At 40.1% G+C, this 21,694-nt stretch overlaps 1 protein-coding gene across 1 annotated transcript in view; it reads left to right on the top strand.

Moving 5' to 3' along the window:
- LOC124607281 (proton-coupled folate transporter-like) overlaps positions 1-21,694 on the top strand; it is a 326,877-nt gene that overhangs the window by 253,235 nt on the left and 51,948 nt on the right. Inside the window, exon 9 of the mRNA XM_047139560.1 lies at positions 4,748-4,831. Coding sequence (XP_046995516.1) covers positions 4,748-4,831 — 84 coding nt within the window. The remainder of the gene's footprint in view (positions 1-4,747; positions 4,832-21,694) is intronic.

The raw sequence follows: 21,694 nt of genomic DNA, 5'->3' as shown, positions 1-21,694 counted from the left end.
TTGCTACATACTAGTTAAAAAATCTTTAACATTTAAGGTAATGGATGGTTTTAATTTTCTAAATGATGAGGACAAATTTGCAAGTAGCAGTATAGAATTCTTTACCTCAGGTAAAGAAGTAAACAAAGTATTTGTGTATAAACTAAGGAGTTTCATATAGAAGCTATAGAAATACTGCTCCGAGCTGCAGGAGGTGGTGTCATATGTGCGTGAGATGTGCTTGCTTGTGTGAATGAAAGATGAAAAGAAAAGGATTATTATAGCTGCTGATTTTTAACATAAACATAATAAATGAATCCAGAGTATCAACAGAATTTATTGATCTATTTCATGGGCTTAAGCTAAATTACACAGATTTTACTACAGAGAGTAAACAAACTGCAACTTGTATAAATAACATTCTCTGCAACTTGTATAAATAACATTCTGACAACTTAAAAAAAAAAAAAAAAAAAAAAAAAAATGATGCGTGAGTAAGGAAAATATAAACTTGTTTTGCTGTACTCATTGTTCAAATGGCTCTGAGCACTATGGGACTTAACATCTGTGGTCATCAGTCCCCTAGAACTTAGAACTACTTAAACCTAACTAATCTAAGGACATCACACACATCCATGCCCGAGGCAGGATTCGAACCTGCGACCGTAGCAGTCGCGCGGCTCTGGACTGAGCGCCTAGAACCGCGAGACCACCGCGGCTGGCTGTACTCATGAAGAAGTAAACTGGGCAGTAGATCATTGTACTACAAGTTCAAAGATTATGACAGATTTCTTGATAGTGTTTTTCATATTTTTACTAGATACTTCCACCTATGGTCTGCCATAGAAAGACAAGCAACTGAAATGGATAATTGCTGGTATAAAAGTGTCAAGTGAAAAACAATAGAAACTCCGGGTTGGAATGTCAACAATGTAAAGAAAAGATAGATTGCTACTTACCATAAGGATGATACATTAAGTTGCAGACAGGTACAGTTAAAAGACACTTACAAATTCGCTTTTAGTCATAGCCTTCATCAGAAAAAGAAAGAGAAACACACATCACTCATTCGCACAGGCAAGCACACCTCTCTCTCTCTCTCTCTCTCTCTCTCTCTCTCTCACACACACACACACACACACACACACACACACACACACACACACACACGCACACACATGACCACCTACTCCAGCAGCTCAAACTGAATGCCATCCTCGTCTGAGCTGCAGGAGTTGGCATTAATTGTGCATAAGATGTGCTTGCTTGTGTGAATGAATGGTGTGTGTTTCTCTTTCTTTTTCTGATGAAGGCGGTGGCAAAAAACCAATGTGTAAGTGTCTTTTAATTGTGCCTGTCTGCAACTTAACATCAGTAAGTAGCAATCTATCCTTTCCTTTCATTGTTCTGAAAAGTAATAAATATTTAGCTTTTATAAACCATGTGGAAACGTGTAAAAGAGTATGAAAAAAAAAGAAAAAAAGAGGCATAATATTGCAGAGCTTTTGTAGTATGCATTTCTGCCTCTAAGCATGTACAGCACAACTGATTGCCAGTTAAGTGATGCCTGTGTTGTTGACCTGGCTTGTCCTATTCGTCTGCAGTGATTGTTTTTGCTAGTGCTGATGTGTTCTTGTTTCATTTTTTATGATGGCAAATTTAAGTGAAAAACATGCAGCTGTGAAATTTTGTTTTCTGCTTGGCAAAAATGCTGCTGAAACTGTTTTGATGTTAAAAAGAGCCTACCAAGATGACACTATGGGAAAAGCTCAAGTGTACAAGTGATTTGCTCAATGTAGGAATGAAGATATATCAATTGATGGTGAAACTCATTCTGGATGTCCATCAGCTGTCGGAATCAACGAAAATGTTGAAAAAATTCGATAACTTTTGCCCACAGACTGTCAACAGATCTTTTATTTGAAAGTTTCAGGAAGGTTGCACAACAGTGTTCATCAAAAGGACCTGATTTGAGACAGACATCTCTGCCACCATGACAACAAAAGTGCAAGCGCAGACATCTCTGCTAGGCAGTATTTGGCTAAAAATAGCATGGTTCCATTACCCAGTGGACTTTACTCACCTGACCTGACTCTGTTCAACTTTTTCTTTATTCCACACATGAAAAGGACATGGAAGGACACCAATTTGATGAGACTGGAAAAAAAAAAAAAAAAAAAAAAAAAAGTGGAAGCACTGGTGGGACAAATGTGGTAGTTGCAATGGAGAGTATTTTGAAGGGGATAAAGTTGTTTTGTAAACAATTTGAAAATAAATAGATTTTAAAAAATAATTGTGATTGTTTTGGGTACCCCTTCATATTTAGAAGGGCAGTAAAGGCAGCAAAAGAAATGAGAAACTCAAAATTCATTCTGAATCTTACAAATAAATCAAACGTGGTATGGTAAGAGATAGAATCTGAACTTGGTGTCATAGGTGGCAGTCCTCACATCTCCAAAATTAAGATAGGTGACAAATCCATTGTAAATTCTTCAGAACTAACAAAATATTTCAATGTTTTTCATAAATATATCAAAATCACATGTTCATGTAATAGGTTGCCAAGATAATGTCCAACTCTTCAGATTCGATCAGGGTAACATGAAAGTTGTAATTAAATTTGAATGAATTATACCTAAAGATGTAGAAAAAGTAGTATCATCCCCTAGGAACAAAAGTTTGACTGGATGGAATGAAATACTCACTAGGATAATTAAAGAGGTTTCTAGTATGATATCAGGACCCCTATCTGAAATCATAAATAAGTCATTTGAAGAAGGTTGCTGCCCAGATGCATTAAAGTATGCAGTAGTAAAGTGACTATTCAAGAAAGACTCAAAAGAAGATGTAACTACCAGCCAGTAAGCCTTCTCCCAGTATCCTCAAAAGTATTCGCAAAAATTGTTGCAATGCAGATTGAAAATTTCATACTGAAATATAATATGATCACATTAAATCACTTCAGCTTCCAGGAAGGGAAGAGTACAATATGTGGCATCAACAAATTTGTTGAGAAAATTTGTGTATCTCTGGAAAATCCCAAAAAGGCACAGTAATTTTATGTGACCTCACAAAGGCTTTTGACTGTGTAAACCACTCTTTACTGTTCCATAAATTAGAAAAATATGGAATAAACAGTAGTACTTTAAAATAGCTGAGATCATATTTAACATATAGAAAGCAAAAGTTAGTTTTAATGTCAGGTACAGGAAATTGTTTCTCAGAATTGAAAATTATTTCACAGGGAGTACCACAGTGTGCCATTTTAGGCCCAGTTCCATTTTATGTAAATGATTTACCTTTAATGTAACATTCCACTCAATTTTATTTGCAGACAACATATCTGTACTCATTGGTAGTGAGATCACAGAACACCAGAGTCATTATACGCTAAACCATGTAGAATGTTGGTTTGGCGTAAATAGATTAAAACTAAACACAAAAAAACTAATGCAGTTAAAACTAAATAATCAAAATCACATAACATTCAAATAATCCATAGAAATCATGAACTTAATGAATCAGATTGTGCCAAATTCCTGAGGATATGTGTAGAAATTGATCCTGGTCCTCTCGAATAAGCTAGTACTTTGCAAACAAGCTAAACAGTCTTTCATTCACAATGACAGTATTGTCGTACACAAGTGGCATGGAACTAGGAAAATTGTTTACCACAATTCTCTTCAATCAATTGTAGGGTATGGAATAATCTTTTGGGGGAATGCAAGTATTGTTAATAGGATATTATTAATTCAAAAACTATTATTAAAAATAAATGTAGTATTAAGCTTAGAGATTTGTGTCAACGTTTCTTCAGAGATCTAAAAATTTTAACTATTCTGTTGATTCACATTTATGGACTGTTTGACTGAAATTTCTCATAATTAGAGACTCAATTTTAACTAAGTATGACACATGAAACAAAGATAAATTCATATTTCCATCTCATGAATTAAAATTCTACTCCCAGGCTCCTCAGTACACAGCTATGAATATTTATAATAAGTGAAAACTGCCACAGTATGGAAGTAGATTTACTGAAGATAAAATTACATGCCCTCCTAGCACAAAAACTTTGTTATTCACTCATGAAATATGTAATGAGGATAAAGATTTCTTGGTAGAGTACTGAAATAAATTTTTAAAGACTTTTGTAAATTAAGATTAATTTCAGATTTTTTGGCTTATAGTAAGTATCTCAGTTACTTTATTTGTATCCTGTACTTTAAATCAGTGATTTATATATGTACATAATGAGACAATAAAATTTTCATTCTGAAGTTTCTACTGCCAAAAAATTTGTATAACTTCATTCTCTCTGCAAGGTAGTTTCAAATTGTTAGTTGATCTACACCAAAGAACAAAACACATTTGATGTGTTATAGGTTTTCACATAAAATTTGGGGGGAGGGGGGGGGGGGCATGGCTTTACAATGCTTTGTTCTTGCGCAGGGGCTGTTTGTTTATATTGTGAAGTTACTTCCTTTCTCTGGGCCAAATAAAATATGGCTAAATGTTATTTTTTCTGTCCATTTAGTTTTTGTAAAAATTTAGTAAATAACTTTCGGCAAAGCATACTTTTGTCATACTGTGTGGCAGGTGCAAAATTAATTTTCTTCCATCCATGGAATTTGTAACAGACAAGTGTTAATTGACTGAAATTCAATTTTATTAAATGCTATTCATAAATTGAATGCAGAAATGCAATCAAAGACCTAAAACAATTTTAATTGTTTAAGTAACATTATAGAGTGATATTATTTTGCAGCTGCCCTGGCTAATGCTTTTGGAGGAATCTGTACATCACTTATAAGGTCAACAATGTCTAAGACTGTTCCACCCAGTGAAGTAGGTGAGTGTGTAAATGTAAGAAAATATGGTACTAGTTACTTGTTGGCACATTTGCTGGCATTACTTGGAATTATCATGCCAGCCTATACTCTGAACACCTTTAAGTAGTAAGTAAGTAAGGTTTCTGTACTTTTACAACAAATTTTATGTCATATAACACCTGATTACTTTAGGCACCCTCAGTGGTCTACAACATAATTTTGTATTTATTTATATAAAAATAGACTGCTATCTGTAGATCTGTTTTCAGTGGGAAAGAGTGTATTCAGTTTTCTTTCAACATATCTGGCCACACTTATTCCGACTTGTTCTGCTACTACTTCGGTGGTCATAAGTCACTTCTGTTATTACTATACCGATCATGTCAATACTCTGATGAACACTCATTTTTTTGTTACTTGGCAAACATTCTGCCTCCCTGGGAGAAAAATGTGGATAACCCATGTTACAGATTATAAGTGATGCACTATGTAATTATGAACTGTGCAAGGTAGGAGCTGAAATGTTTAGTTTGTCATTAGATATATATGAAAGCAAAAGTGATGACATTATCCTAGCTTTTGGAGCTATAAGTTCCTTCCTCAAAGAGAGAAAAGAGATAGGTTGGACATGGCAGTCCTGACTACCGATGGATCCCTTGCATCCTGGGGTCTGAGGAACCTACTTTTTCTTTTTAACGTTACCCACGCCCTTTCCCCTTCCAGAGAAAGGAATTGATAGTTCCAAAACCTAGGATAATGTCACCACTTTTATGTTTGTTTAACAGCAGTATTCAACTTTTTGTCTTCTAAAGGGAAGTTCTGGACAGCAATTCTACCATTTTAACATTAACTGTCAGTAAATTATTGTCCTCAGTGTACTGAAATCATTGAAATGCAGTGTTATATGCAGTGTAGTGCTATGCACAGGTGATAACTATTTTTAATGATTATCTTTTTCACTGTCACTGACGTATATTTTCACTGGGTAGATCACATAACTAATGAGGAGGTATTGAACAGAATTGGAGAGAAGAGAAATTTGTGGCACTATTTGACTAGAAGAAGGTATCATTTGGCAGGGCATATTCTGAGGCATCAAGTGATCGCCAATTTAGTATTGGAGGGCAGCGTGGAGGGCAAAAATCATAGAGGGAGACCAAGAAATGAATATACTAAACAGATTCAGAAGGATGTAGGTTGCAGTAGGTACTGGGAGATGAAGCTTGCACAGGATGGAGTAGCATGGAGAGCTGCATCAAACCAGTATCTGGACTGAAGACCACAACAACAACAACAATGATGATCAGTGTCAATGGTTTCACCAGGTTTTAGCAGCTCATAATAGATGACACCCTTCTGATCCCACCAAACACTGAGCATTGTCTTCTTTACAAAGTGAGTTGGTCGTGCAGTGGATGTCGATAGTTTGCCTGGATTTACCCATGAGATATGAAGCTTAGTATTCTCAAAATATATCCATTTTTCATCACGTGTCACTATTCAATGGAGAAACAACTTCACTTTGTATCAGGCGAGGAGCAATTCACAAGTGATCGTTTGATTTGCTTGATGTCTTTCATTCAGTTTATGTGGAACCCATTTTCCCACTTTCTGTACCTTTCTCATAGCTTTCAACAGAAGAGTAATGGCTTTCTACATCACATTGTTACATAAGTTCCTGTAGAGTTTGAGTCCCATCTTCATCCAATAAGGCCTGCGATTCGTTGTCTTCAAACTTTTTTTGTGGTTTCCTATTCATCGTTTCTCACGTAAAAATCACCACTTTTGTATTTTTTGAATCACTTGAAACACTGTGTTATCCCAAGAACATGTTCACTGAAAGCTGTGACAAGCATTCAGTGTGATTCTGCAGCAGTTTTCTTCTAATGATAACAGAAAACCAATGCTATTTGGATATTTTAATTCATAGGCACAAAACTCGACATGTGTACACGTTTGAACCAGATACCTATGCATGGAACTTGGGTTAATGTGTGTTAACATTTGTCATCAGCCATTACAGGAAACAGATGGCCACTGCACCCCTGAAAAGGCAGACATACTGGTGCAAAATGACATTCTGATACTCCTGACCTGTTACAGTTCCTCTGTCAAAGACATGCAGGGGCGTACATGCACCAACCATAATAATCCCACCCCGCATCATCAAACCACGACCTCCATACAGGTCCCTTTCAAGGACATTAAGAGGTTGGTATCTGGTTCTGGGTTCACATCAGATGAAAACCCGACGAGAATCACTGTTCAAACTATACCTGGACTCATCTGTTAACTTAACCTGGGACCTCTGTTCCAATGACCATGTACTGTATTCTTGACACCAGGCTTTATGGGCTCTCCTGTGACCAGGGGTCAGTGGAATGCACCTTGCAGGTCTCCAGGCGAATAAACCATGTCTGTTCAGTCGTCTATAGACTGTGTGTCTGGAGATAACTTTTCCAGTTGCCGAAGTAAGGTCCCGAGCAAGGTTACCTGCAGTACTCTGTGGCCATCTGTGGGCACTGATGGTGAGATATCGGTCTTCTTGTGGTGTTGTACACTTTGGACATCCTGTACTGTAGTGCCTGGACACGTTTCCTGTCTGCTGGAATTGTTGCCATAATCTTGAGATCACACTTTGTGGCACACAGAGGGCCCATGCTACGACCTGCTGTGTTTGACCAGCCTCCAGTCGCCCTAGTATTCTACCCCTCACAACGTCATCAATATGTGTTCTTTGAGCCGTTTTAAACATACAGTCACCATTAGCATGTCTGAAAATGTCTGCACACTTACTTGCTGCACTGTACTCTGACATGCACCAACACACCTCTGAGTATGTGGACTGCTGCCAGCACCACCATGCGACGGCCATGGGTCAAATGCACCACATAGTCATACCCCGAGGTGATTTAAACCTGCAAACCACCCACCATAGCGTTGTTTCACCATGTATCAGCATTATCATTAATTTATGAGCATGAGTGTATGTCACATGTGCAAGGCATGTGGCCACTGCAAGAGAAAGTAGAAGTTATACTTAATTTTCCACAGCTTGTGGCAATTAAAGAGTTATGGCAATTTCTTGGCGGAACCAATTTATACCGTTGGTTTGTTCACAATCGCTCCCTCCAAGTTGCAATGCTGAATAAATTCTTGAATGCTTCACTGAAGCTAAAGGACAAACTCCAGTGGAACAGTGAGGCTAAGGTGGCATTTACCAACTGAAGACTGCTCGGAGGAACAATGAGGCCAAGTCAGTGCACCAGTTCTGCAGGTGCCTCTTACCCTGATGGTTGATACTTCTGCTACTGCAGTCATGCTGCACTATGACAGCAAATTGATGAGTACTGGCAGCCTTTAACTTTTTCCAGTAAAAAGTAATTGCTGTATCAACAGAACTGGTCCACATATGATCACGAACTGTGTGCTGCCTCAGCTGCTATTAAGAAATTTTGTCAAATGTTGGAGGGGCAGCAGTTCACTCCCATCAGAGATCCACAGACTACTAACATATGCTTGCTGTCAGCGTTCAAGAAAGCGCCACCTCATCAGCTGCGACATCTTCACTATATTGTCCAGTTCATTATCAGTATTTTTCATGTTGATGGAGAACTGAATCTACCAGCTGATGCTCTCTCTTAGATCAAAGTAATCACTGATGTGGTTGATTTTAAAGCTCTCACTGCAGCCCAGCAATCAGATAGTGAGTGATGAGATTTGTTAGTACAACTATTGGGCCTACAACTCCACTGTATTAAGTTTCAACTTCACTTCTGTATTGTGACATCGCCACTAACAAACAACGACCATTTGTGTCGCCTCCTGATATAATATGTCGCACCCTGGAGTGTGAGCTGCTACCAACATGGTAAAGCGAGCTTTGTCTGGCTACACATGGACAAAGATTGCAAGAATATGTGCAACAGTGTGTGGCATGTCAACAAAAGAAAGCTAACCAGCACATTAAGTCACCACTTGATAAGTGTCTTCCTCCAAATCATAGATCTGAAAGTGCCCACCTAGTCCTCATAGGACCTCTCCCACCATCAGAAGGATACATCTACTGCCTCACAGCCAGCAATCATTTTACACACTGGCCTGAAGTGTTCCCGACCACTGACATTACCACCAGAACAGTCATGAATGCTTTCTTCCAGGGATGAATCACCCATTTTGGTGTGCCTCTATGATTTACAACAGACCAGGGAAGACAATGTGAGTCATATCTGTTCAAAGCACTCACCATCTTACTGGGCATGAAGCACATTAGAACTACAGGCTTGCCACCTGGCAGTGAATAGTTTAATTGAACGCTTGCACTGAAAGTGTCACTTTGATGTCATGACTCTCAGTGGTGGACAGAGATGTTGCTCATTCTCTGTTACCTATGGTCCTCCTAGGTCTTTGGGCATCAGTGAAAGGAGACCTGACAGCCACAACTGCAGAACTTGTTCATGGCTAGCTGATACAATTGCCTGGAGAGTTCTTTGCCAATGTGCCTCTCAACTGCACTGACCCTTCAGGTTTCATACAAAAGCTGTGTACACAAATCCAGCAACAATGCCCCATTGCTCCAAGGCATCAGCAGACTCATTGCCCTTTCGTTTTTGACAAACTGTGGGGTACCATCATGTCTTCTACGGCATGACGCAGTATGCAAGCCACTGCAGCCACTCTACAATGGGCCTTACCATTTCGTCAGTAGGGAAGACAGGACTATCTTAAATCTGCTTTCATTGGTATGACTCATCTACACACGTCACAGACTTGACAAATTCTCCAGTCCCTCCACTGCCCATTACAGATCAGCCACAGTCAATGTCAGAGGCAACCTCTAACAGTAGCCAATGCATGACTCATTGTTACGTGGTGTGGACGACATGTTCCATTCAACAGAAAATGTCATTGACACCAAGGGAGTGGTGAAGTGTAGTGTCATGTGAACTGTAATGCTAGTTACAGGTGATAAGTATTTTTAATGATTATCTTTGGGACAGTCACTGACTTATTCTCTCTGTTTGTAGATATGTTTTATTCTGTTCTTGAACGTGCTATTTAATGGAGTCATATAAATTACGGTTCAATTTTATGTTATAATAAAATTAATTACCTAGCCTAACAACAACATTTTCATTATTTATACATTTGCATACCTTCTCTAGGAATTAGAATAATTCTCACTTTTGAAGATGTTTGCTACTATTCCATTTGCACTGAATTTCCATGTCACTCCCTCTTTCGTATGCTATACAACAAGACAATGGAGTGGAGTCCTCATCACCTGTCGTCTGGTTGTGCAGTATGTGACTGACCTAAATAATTCTTTTCAACTGTAGCTTGGTGTGCCTTTTTTCCATCCCACTGTTAATACAAACAAATGAAACACCATTCAAATAATTAAGGTAAAAGATGCTATATTGTTTGTTACACTGTATGCTGTAGTCTATAGCTGAGGCATCACTGTAATTGTTCACAACAATCAGATATGTAAAAGTGCCCATCTAAAGAACATCACTTAATGCTCAAGGATTTCAGTTGCGAGATTCTATGAAAAGTACATGCATTATATAAAGGCCTACTGTTAACATTCTGGTAGTGCACAGTCCAAGATGTGTCAAGAAATATTTTATTTCCTGCCACATATATCACACATAATACATTGTGGTGAAATTAGAGAAATTTAGACTTACACACATATACACAGACTGTTATTATTCACAAGCACTATCCATGTATGGAATAGACAATGGATAAAGAGTTATAGGTTAATAGTACATGCTCTGGTGCACATCTGATCATGGCATATAGAATATAAATTAAGATGCAAACATAGATACAGAGTATGTAACTATGACTCTGATATTATGAAAATAACACTATATTAAAAATGACTTGGATGTTGCTGATGTCAGTTTTCTTAAATGTTCATTGTATGTGAGGGCTTAATATGGTCGAGCAGAGGTAAGTGAAACATACAAATGTCAACCCATATCAGTTCTTCAAAAGTACATTATGATAGGCCTTGGAAAAGCATTTACATAATTACTCTATAAGTTTTATACTAAAGGACATAAATTAAAAATTAAATGAAAATTAATATCTGGGTCATTCCATGTCAAGTGGCTTACATTTAGATAAGCTCCCCACTTGACCATCTTCAATTTTGATGAAATTTTTACAGGATGTACATAAAGGCTTAAATGAAGCACCGCCAGATTACAGCACCCTAAGTAGTATGGTTGGGCTGCTAGCCACCTTTTTGTAAAGGTTAGTTTTTTGACTTTGGGACTTAAATGAATAAATAACCAGCTTTATTTTACCATTTCCCAGTATCTAAGCGACCTGTAATAATGAAACTTTGTGATCCTATTCAACTACTGGGGTACAATAGCTCAGGCTCAGTTGTAGACCTAAAGGTCAAATTATGATAAATTCATCATAATGTGCTATCAAAATGGGTCACAAATCTTGTCATAACAAATTTTGACTGTACTTTATCAGCTTGTAATTACTGAAAGAATAACAATCTGAAGCTGATCCTTTACTCATCTGCAGTCTGTCAGCATGTCAAACAGCTCTGCAGGTGGCACCGAGAGTGCTCAAATAATAACTGAGATACGTAAGTTCAAAGTCTACTCAAGAATTTAATTTATCAATTTTGGCTCACTTTTAAGTCATACAGGGGGACAATGATTGAACTATGTGAAATAAAATCATCATAATTTCTGAATGGTTTGCGTTAGGCCATTCAAACGTCATGGTTGGCCACGGGGCATGATGGGAATTAGTATGTGCATGCGCATGCTCTGTATTATTGTTGGTCATTTGCACGTGAAAATGTCTTGGTACAGTGTGTCTGAGCATATAGCACTTGTGAATGCCTACTACATGAGCAATAACAGTCCAACTGCAGCTCAAAGGAAGTTTGTGACTGAGATCAAGATGAAGACAACTGGCCCAAGTGTGCTGACAAACAAGAATTTGATTTGCAAATTTGAGAGAATAGGTTGTGTTCATGATGACAATGTTAGCAATGTCAGTCATCCAAAAAGTGTGAAAATGCTTGAAAACATCGAGAAGACATGCACTGTGTTTCAAACCAGCCTGAGGAAAGCGATAAGACGAGCTGCACAACTAGTGGGAATCAACTGCGAGACACTGCGACAAATTGTTGTTGACGACCTGCCATCAGCCATTAAGCCCCAGGACCATGGAACAGTGGTTATGTTTTGTCAACACTATTGTCCACAGAATTGACGAACAGGAGTTCAATGTGAATATGGTTTGGTTTAGCGACGAAGACCACTTTCATTTGGATGGGTTCGTCAATAAGTAAAATTGCCACATTTATGGGACTGAAAATCTGTGCTTCATGATCAAGAAGTCTCTTCACCCTCAGTGCATGACTGTGTGGTGTGCAATGTCAAGACACGGAATAAATGGTATGATATTCCCTGATGGCACAGTGACTACCGAATGGTACATGAAGGTTTTGGGAGATGATTTCATCCTCATCATCCAAAGTGACCCTGATTTCGACAAGATGTGGTTAATGAAAGATGGAGCTTGACCTCATTGAAGCAGAAGAGCATTTGATGTCCTGGAGAAGCACTTGGGGACCGCATTCTGGTCCTGGGGTACCCAGAGGCCGGTGGCATGGGCCTCGATTGACTACCATATTCTCTGGATCTGAACATATGCAACTCCTTTTAAGGGGCTATATCAAAGACAAGGTGCACAGCAATAACCCCAAAATCATTGCTGAGCTGAAGAAAGCCATTCAGGAAGTCACTGACAGCATCAGTGTTCTGACACTTTAGCGGGCCATGCAGAATTTTGCTGTTCGTCTGCACCACACCATTGCCAATGATGCCAGGCAGATTGAACATGTCATAACCTAAATCTGAATATCTGTTGTGATGTTTACATGTTGAATAAAGTGTGTGAATGCCATAGTTTGTAATTAGTTTACATTTTTTTCATATTGTTCAATAATTGTCACTCTGTACTTCAAAAGGGATCACTTAAATCTGATTTTTCTGACACCACTGTAAAGAACTCACTTTGTTGGATCAGAAAAGGTTTTTTCTATTTTTGAGACATTGCATTTAAGAACAAATAAACTTACATTTCATTATATTAAAAGATACACACTCACACAATCTTGTGTTGGTCCATCATGGTGTTGCCATTACCGGTTTTACTCTTTATGGTTCCTGAGCTGTAAATCAAGGTGTGACAATTAAGTAATGTGACTGATTTTCTTTGCAAGATGTGGCAACCCTACAGGCTTGTGTAGGCACAATATCTTTGACCTTGGTCTATAAGCTGCTTCTAATCCAAGAGGCAAATCGATGCAACTGCTCAGTCGTGAGTTGTGCTGTAATAAGTTAACATATGTTTGTGTCTCTTGTCACGGAAATGGAACCGCATAATATTGCACAACGGTATGCCATTTCTTTTTGCGTTAAATTGGGTGAAAACACAACGACAACTTATGGTAAGCTTCAGCAGGCTTTTGGAGAGGAGGTTATGTCAAGAGCTCAAGTTTTTCATTGGCGTAAAATGTTTAGTGGAGGCAGAACGAATGTTGAAGATGAAGACTGCAGTGGATGACCCTTCAACCTCACAGATGGATGTCAATTTGGCCTGGGTGCACGAACTCGTACGATCTGATCAAAGATTATCTGTGAAAATGATTGCAGAAGAACTGAACATCAATTGAGAAATGGTTCATCTAATAATAACTGGAGATCTTGGTATGAGACAGATTTGTGCAAAAATGGTCCCCAAAAATCTCACACCACAACAGTGAGAAACATGAAAAAATGTGGCAGCCGATCTGTTAGAGCAAACAGAGATTAATCCAGAATTGTTGAGCCATGTTGTCACTGGTGATGAAAGTTGGTTTTTTCAGGACGATCCAGAGACAAAATGCCAAAGTTCACAATGGTGCTAAAAGGGATCACCCAGACCAAAAAAAGCTCGCATGTCAAAGTCAGAAGTGAAACTCATGCATGTGTGCATCTTTAATTCCAAGGGAATTGTTCATAAAGAGTGGGTGCCTCCTGGACAAAGAGTTAACCAATATTACTAGAAATAAATTTTGGAAAGACTTCGTAAAAAGAGTTCTTTGTGTCCATGCCAACATTGCTGATAATTGGATTCTGCATCACAATAATGTGCCATCCCATACTGCTCTGTCAATACAGCAATTTTTAACCTCAAAACAAATTTCAGTACTACCACAGCCACTTTATTCACCAGATATCGCTCCGTGCGACTTTTTTCTATTCCAAGAATTGAAATGGCAGTCAAGGGACACCATTTTCAAATAGCACAAGATGTCCAAAAAGCTGTGACGAGGGTCTTGGAGGATATTACAGAAGATGAGTCCCAGAAATGTTACCATCAATGGCAGAAGCACTGGAAAAAGTGTGTGCAATCAGGAGGGAACTACTTTGAAGAAGATAACACTAAACTTGACTAAAGCGGTAAGCAACATTTTTTTTCACATCAGTCTCATTACTTTATTGTCACACTTCATGTTTCAGTTCTCATTAATTCAGTTGCTGAAATGTGTTATTAATAGCAATTACAGTTGTTTCTAGCAAGCTATAACATTGGCCCATTCTTGTTGCGTGGAGCTGAAATGACAGAAATAATGTGTTGGTCTGGAAACCATCAAATATCGTACCATGCTGGCCAATAGAATGAATGTGCAGGTCCATTGGGATGCATGAAATTGACTGAGACATCATTTTCTTCACCTGAAACTTCAGAAACATTACTGTCCTACCATTTTCCATCATAAGTACAGACAATGTATTGGCCTGGTTATAAGGGTGCAATATTTCTTTAAGAAATTGTTGCTTAATTTTGGTCAACGTTGGCCACAAAACAATATGTATCAGTGGATACTCTTCTATTACAAACTTTTGGCACAAAGTGGTGATTATCTCATGTTCCTGATACTGTGCAGCCATTTTTGAACTTTTCTTCTTGTTCAGTTTCTGATTCTTTAGTTTCTTATTTTGAAACAAATATGAATTTAATTCCACTGATATATTCTTTGTACAGTATTTTAAAATATCTGTTGGTGTCAAAATCTTGTCCTCAGTTGGTCTTTGAAGGCTTGCTCTTGGTGCCAGGTGCTTTAAAGCTCCTCCAACTCCAACACATGGAGCCATTTTTCCATGGCTTTGTAGCAAAAAAGTTCCATTTAGCTCAGATTCCAAAGTCGTTTTGATGGTGGCAAAGATTCAGAAAATTTTTGAAGTTTTTGTACTGTGCTGCTGAGCAATCACTGAAGTAGTAAATATTTGTGATTTTCCCAAGGTGACACTTTAGATCTTTTAATTCCACTATAAAAGTATGTACAGCAATCGTGTCATGCTTCAGACTGTCGTTTATTACACAGTAGCTGATGCTGTTGTGTCCATGTTATTTCTGAAGTATGCAACAGATGGGTGTAAATTTGCTTGACCGTTATTCCAGTGAAAACCTTGAGCTGCATCTTATATAGTGAATGAATAATTTTCAACAAAATCCATTAATATCATCAGTTCAGTTGTCTTGATGCTTTCTTTTATGCACTTTAGGAGCTTGCTTGGGTGCTTTGCACTATAATGATGAGTGGAAAGCTTGGCAATTTTTGACATAAGATATTCAATAAAATCCTTAATGGTCATTTGCTTGACTTGTGATGTTTCTCTATCAGTATGCTCCCACTGCTCAAACTCATTGTTATCATCTGTCTCACTTCTGCTTTAATTCAAGCATCAATTTTACTTTTTGGTGTAAACTGCAAACAGAGACTGAGTGGGTTCCTAGTTCCTGCAGCACTTACAGTGGTGCACCATTTTGGCCTCAATTCACGAAATTTGGAAAATCCAATTTCACATCCATGCTGAAGTCGATATACAGCAAATATTTCTTTCAAATTACTCAGAAGAAGGTATTTTTGCATCAGAATTTTCTTTCCATCTGTTGTAATTGATACATAGTCCTTTTTACCTGGGCAGACTTGGCTAAATTCTTCATTTTGAAAAAAATGTTACTACTCTTTCTTTTACAGCTTCTGGAATCTTCTTGCTGTGCCTGTTCTTTGGCAGAGCTAATACACCATTTTCTGCCTTTAACTTCTTAGCTGCGTTTCTCATCCTTTCTGAAAAGTTAAATTCTTGCATTGTCTCTTTTATAGTCCAGCTTTGAGTTACTAATGTCAAAATTTGCAATTTTTCAGGCTGCCTTGACAAGTGCAACTTTTCTTTCAATTCTTTGATCAGCTGCTTATAATCTTCAGTGTCAGGACATGTCTTGCTTGTACTAGGTGTTTGAAAATCATGTGAGATGAAGCTTCCATCAGCAACAGTGTTATTTACAATTGCCTCTTGAGCTTCACTTACTTTACGCCTTGCATAACCTTTGACATTCCTTGTTGTACTCTCTGAAATCTAAGGGAAGACCCCAAAAGCTGCTAGACTTTTATCAAGTGATTCTGCTGGATATAACTCTGCTTCATCTTCTGTCTAGGATGAAGATGACTGAGAATTTTCTGCTTTTCTTGCTGAAATTATTTTTCTACAGCTTGAACAAGTCTTCTGACCACATTTCACATTGCTCTATGTCACAGCTTTCAATTGTTGTGATGAGAGTATATTTGTGCATTTTCAGTAAAATGTATTTCAGGTCTTCAGTTTAGTAATTCTTGTTGTTCTACTGAAAATTCTTTGACATGTTTGAAACCTTGTTGAAGTGTATATGTTTTCAGATGACATGCAGAATTTTTAGTTTCTATAATCGTAAATTCAGGCAGATTGTAGTGCAGTCGTTAGGCATTTATTTTGTTTTGGTACGTCAGTGGCAGTTTTCTGTCTAGTAGGCTCTCAGAGACCAGTGTGGCCTGAGCTCCCAGTTGGTGCACATCGACAGCACAGAAAGATATGTATATAGCTTCTTTTCTGTGTTTACTTCGTAGATTCTTACTTAAATTGCGTGTGAGTTTTGTATAGGAGATGTAATTTCGAGTTTTAGTTGTTGTAATTGTAAATTCAGGCAGATTGTAGTGCAGTCGTTAGGCATTTGTTTTGTTTTGGTACGTCAGTGGCACTTGTCTGTCTAGTAGGCTCTCAGAGACCAGCGTGGCCTGACCTCCCAGTTGGTGCACATCGACAGCGCAGAAAGACACGTATATAGCTTCTTTTCTGTGTTTACATCGTAGGTTCTTACTTAAATTGTGTGTGAGTTTCATATAGGAGGTGTAATTTTGAGTTTTAGTTACTGTAATCGTAAATTCAGGCAGATTGTAGCGCAGTCATTAGGCATTTGTACAGGTTAGTTCATACATTCTTTGCGTGTTTCCCTTGCGTTATCTAGGCACGGACTCGTGTTTCAGTACTGTTGTTCAACATCGATTAGAATGGGCAGGGACTGTGACTGCTGTGTTCGGATGAGGGCTGAGTTGGCATCCCTTCGCTCACAGCTGCAGGCGGCGCTGACTTCGGTCGCACAGCTTGAGGCTGTTGCCAATGGGCACCACTGTGGGGAGCCAGACTTGGGTATCACGGGAATGTCAACCTCATCCTGTCTGTCCCCAGATCGGTCTGCTGCTGTGGTTGCCCCGGTTGCTGCCCGCAGTGGGGCTGAGCCCTCACTTGTGGTTGATTGGGAGGTCATTCCAAGGCGTGGCAGGCAGCGAAAGATGTCCCCGGAGGCTGATCAGAAAGCCTCCCCAGTGCGTCTTACAAACAGGTTTCAAGTACTGTCTCTGGCTGAGCCAGATGCAGCTGCCTGCCCTGTTTCAGAGGATGATTCTCAGCCTTCAAGGTCCGGGCAATCGCAGAGGGTGGGATTATTGGTAGTTGGGAGCTCCAATGTTAGGCGCGTAATGGGTCCCCTTAGGGATATGGTGGCTAAAGAGGGGAAGAAATTCAGTGTGCACTCCGTGTGCATTCCAGGAGGAGTCATTCCTGATGTGGAAAGGGTCCTTCTGCATGCCATGAAGAGCACAGGGTGCAGCCAGCTGCAGGTGGTGGCACATGTCGGTACTAATGACGTGTGTCGCTTTGGATCTGAGGAAATTCTCTCTGGTTTCCAGCAGCTACCTGATTTGGTGAAGGCTGCCGGTCTTTGCTTACGAGATGAAGGCAGAGCTCACCATCTGCAGCATCGTTGACAGAGCCGACTGCAGACCTTTGGTGCAGAGCCTGGTGGAGGGCCTGAATCAGAGGCTCAGACAGTTTTTCGACCGTGTTGGCTGCAGATTCCTTGACTTGCGCCATAGGGTGGTGGGGTTTCGGGTTCCGCTGAATAGGTCAGGAGTTCACTACACTCAGCTGGTGGCTACACGGGTAGCGGAGGCTGTGTGGCGTGGACTGGGCAGTTTTTTAGGTTAGAAGGCCTCGGGAAAGTACGGGGTGGGCTGCAATCTCAAAGGGTGCATGGCAAATACAGGACGTGCTTGGATCAAGGAACAGTCGGAATTGTAGTTGTAATTTGTTGTAGTTGTGCTGGGAAAGTCCCTGAGATTCAAGCGCTAATAGAAAGCACAGAAGCTGAAATCATTATAGGTACAGAAAGCTGGCTAAAGCCTGAAATAAGTTCTGCAGAAATTTTTACGAAGTCTCAGACGGTGTTCAGGAAAGCTAGATTAGGCAGAATTGGTGGTGGAGTGTTTGTGTCTGTCAGTAGTGGTTTATCTTGTAGTGAAGTCGAAGTAGATACTCCGTGCGAATTGGTATGGGTGGAGGTTATACTTAACAGCTGAACTAAGTTAATAATTGGCTCCTTCTACCGACCCCCAGACTCCGATGATATAGTTGCTGAACAGTTCAGAGAAAATTTGCGTCTCATAACAAATAAATACCCCACACATATGGTTATAGTTGGTGGGGACTTCAACCTTCCCTCGATATGTTGGCAAAAATACTTGTTCAAAACCGGTGGTAGGCAGAAAACATCTTTCGAGATTGTCCTAAATGCTTTCTCTGAAAATTATTTCGAGCAGTTAGTCCACGAACCCACGCAAATTGTAAATGGTTGCGAAAACGCACTTGACCTCTTAGCCACAAACAATCCAGAGCTAATAGAGAGCATCATGACTGATACAGGGATTAGTGATCACAAGGTCGTTGTAGCTAGGCTCAATACCGCTTCTTCCAAATCCCCCAGAAACAAACGCAAAATAATTTTATTTAAAAAAGCGGATAAAGTGTCACTAGAAGTCTTCCTAAGAGACAATCTCCATTCCTTCCGAACTGACTATGCAAATGTAGACGAGATGTGGCTCAAATTCAAAGATATAGTAGCAACAGCAATTGAGAGATTCATGCCTCATAAATTGGTAAGAGATGGAACTGATCCCCCATGGTACACAAAACAGGTCCGAACGCTGTTGCAGAGGCAATGGAAAAAGCATACGAAGTTCAGAAGAACGTGAAATCCCGAAGATTGGCTAAAATTTACAGACGCGCGAAATTTGGCATGGACTTCAATGTGAGATGCCTTTAATAGGTTCCACAACAAAACACTGTCTCGAAATTTGGTAGAAAATCCGAAGAAATTCTGGTCGTATGTAAAGTACACAAGCGGCAAGACGCAGTCAATATCTTTGCTGCGCAGTGGCGATGGTACTGTTACCGACAACTGTGCCGCTAAAGCGGAGTTATTGAACGCAGTTTTCCGAAATTCCTTCACCAGGGAAGACGAATGTAATATTCCAGAATTTGAAACACGAACAGCTGCTAGCATGAATTTCTTAGAAGTAGATACCTTAGGGGTTGCGAAGCAACTCAAATCGCTTGATACAGGCAAGTCTTCAGGTCCAGATTGTATACTGATTAGGTTCCTTTCAGATTATGCTGATACAATAGCTCCCTACTTAGCAGTCATATACAACCGCTCGCTCACCGATAGATCTGTACCTACAGATTCGAAAATTGCGCAGGTCGCACCAGTGTTTAAGAAGGGTAGTGGGAGTAATCCATCGAACTACAGACCTATATCATTGATGTCGGTTTGCAGTAGGGTTTTGGAGCATATATTGTATTCAAACATTATGAATCACCTCGAAGGGAACGATCTATTGATACGTAATGAGCATGGTTTCAGAAAACATTGTTCTTGTGCAACGCAGCTAGCTCTTCATTCGCACAAAGTAATGGCCGCTATCGACAGGGGATCTCAAGTTGATTCCGTATTTATAGATTTCCGGAAGGCTTTTGACACCGTTCCTCTAATCAAGCTGCAGGCCTATGGGGTATCGTCTCAGTTGTGCGTCTGGATTCGTGATTTCCTGTCAGGAAGGTCGCAGTTCATAGTAATAGGCGTCAAATCATCAAGTAAAATTGAAGTGTCCTGGGACCTCTGGTGTTCCTGATCTATATAAATGACCTGGGTGACAATCTGAGCAGTTCTCTTAGGTTGTTCTCAGATGATGCTGTAATTTACTGTCTAGTAAGTCCATCCGAAGACCAGTATCAGGTGCAAAGCGATTATGGTGTGGCAGGTGGCAGTTGACGCTAAATAACGAAAAGTGTGAGGTGATCCACATGAGTTCCAAAAGAAATCCGTTGGAATTCGATTACTCGATAAATAGTACAATTCTCAAGGCTGTCAATTCAATTAAGTACCTGGTTGTTAAAATTATGAACAACTTCAGTTGGAAAGACCACATAGATAATATTGTGGGGAAGGCAAACCATAGGGTTGCGTTTCATTGGCAGGACACTTAGAAGATGCAACAAGACCACTAAAGAGACAGCTTACACTAGACTCGTTCGTCGTCTGTTAGAATATTGCTGCACGGTGTGGGATCCTTACCAGGTGGGATTGACGGAGGACATTGAAAGGGTGCAAAAAAAGGGCAGCTCATTTTGTATTATCACGTAATAGGGGAGAGAGTGTGGCAGATATGGTACGTGAGTTGGGATGGAAGTCATTAAAGCAAAGACGTTTTTCGTCGCGACGAGATCTACACTTCTGGAAATTGAAATAAGAACACCATGAATTCATTGTCCCAAGAAGGGGAAACTTTATTGACACATTCCTGGGGTCAGATACATCAGATGATCACGCTGACAGAACCACAGGCACATAGACACAGGCAACAGAGCATGCACAATGTCGGCACTAGTACAGTGTATATCCACCTTTCACAGCAATGCAGGCTGCTATTCTCCCATGGAGACGATCGTAGAGATGCTGGATGTAGTCCTGTGGAACGGCTTGCCATGCCATTTCCACCTGGCGCCTCAGTTGGACCAGCGTTCGTGCTGGACGTGCAGACCGCATGAGACGACGCTTCATCCAGTCCCAAACATGCTCAATGGGGGACAGATCCGGAGATCTTGCTGGCCAGGGTAGTTGACTTACACCTTGTAGAGCACGTTGGATGGCACGGGATACATGCGGACGTGCATTGTCCTGTTGGAACAGCAAGTTCCCTTGCCGGTCTAGGAATGGTAGAACGATGGGTTCGATGACGGTTTGGATGTACCGTGCACTATTCAGTGTCCCCTCGACGATCACCAGTGGTGTACGGCCAGTGTAGGAGATCGCTCCCCACACCATGATGCCGGGTGTTGGCCCTGTGTGCCTCGGTCGTATGCAGTCCTGATTATGGCGCTCACCTGCACGGCGTCAAACACGCATACGACCATCATTGGCACCAAGGCAGAAGCGACTCTCATCGCTGAAGACGACACGTCTCCATTCGTCCCTCCATTCACGCCTGTCACGACACCACTGGAGGCGGGCTGTCACGATGTTGGGGCGTGAGCGGAAGACGGCCTAACGGTGTGCGGGACCGTAGCCCAGCTTCATGGAGGCGGTTGCGAATGGTCCTCGCCGATACCCCAGGAGCAACAGTGTCCCTAATT

The sequence above is a fragment of the Schistocerca americana genome, chromosome 3 (genome assembly GCF_021461395.2).
Source record: "Schistocerca americana isolate TAMUIC-IGC-003095 chromosome 3, iqSchAmer2.1, whole genome shotgun sequence".
NCBI lineage: Eukaryota > Metazoa > Arthropoda > Insecta > Orthoptera > Acrididae > Schistocerca > Schistocerca americana.
The sequence above is the reverse complement of the archived record's forward strand: the minus strand, read 5'-3'. Positions and strand labels throughout refer to the sequence as shown.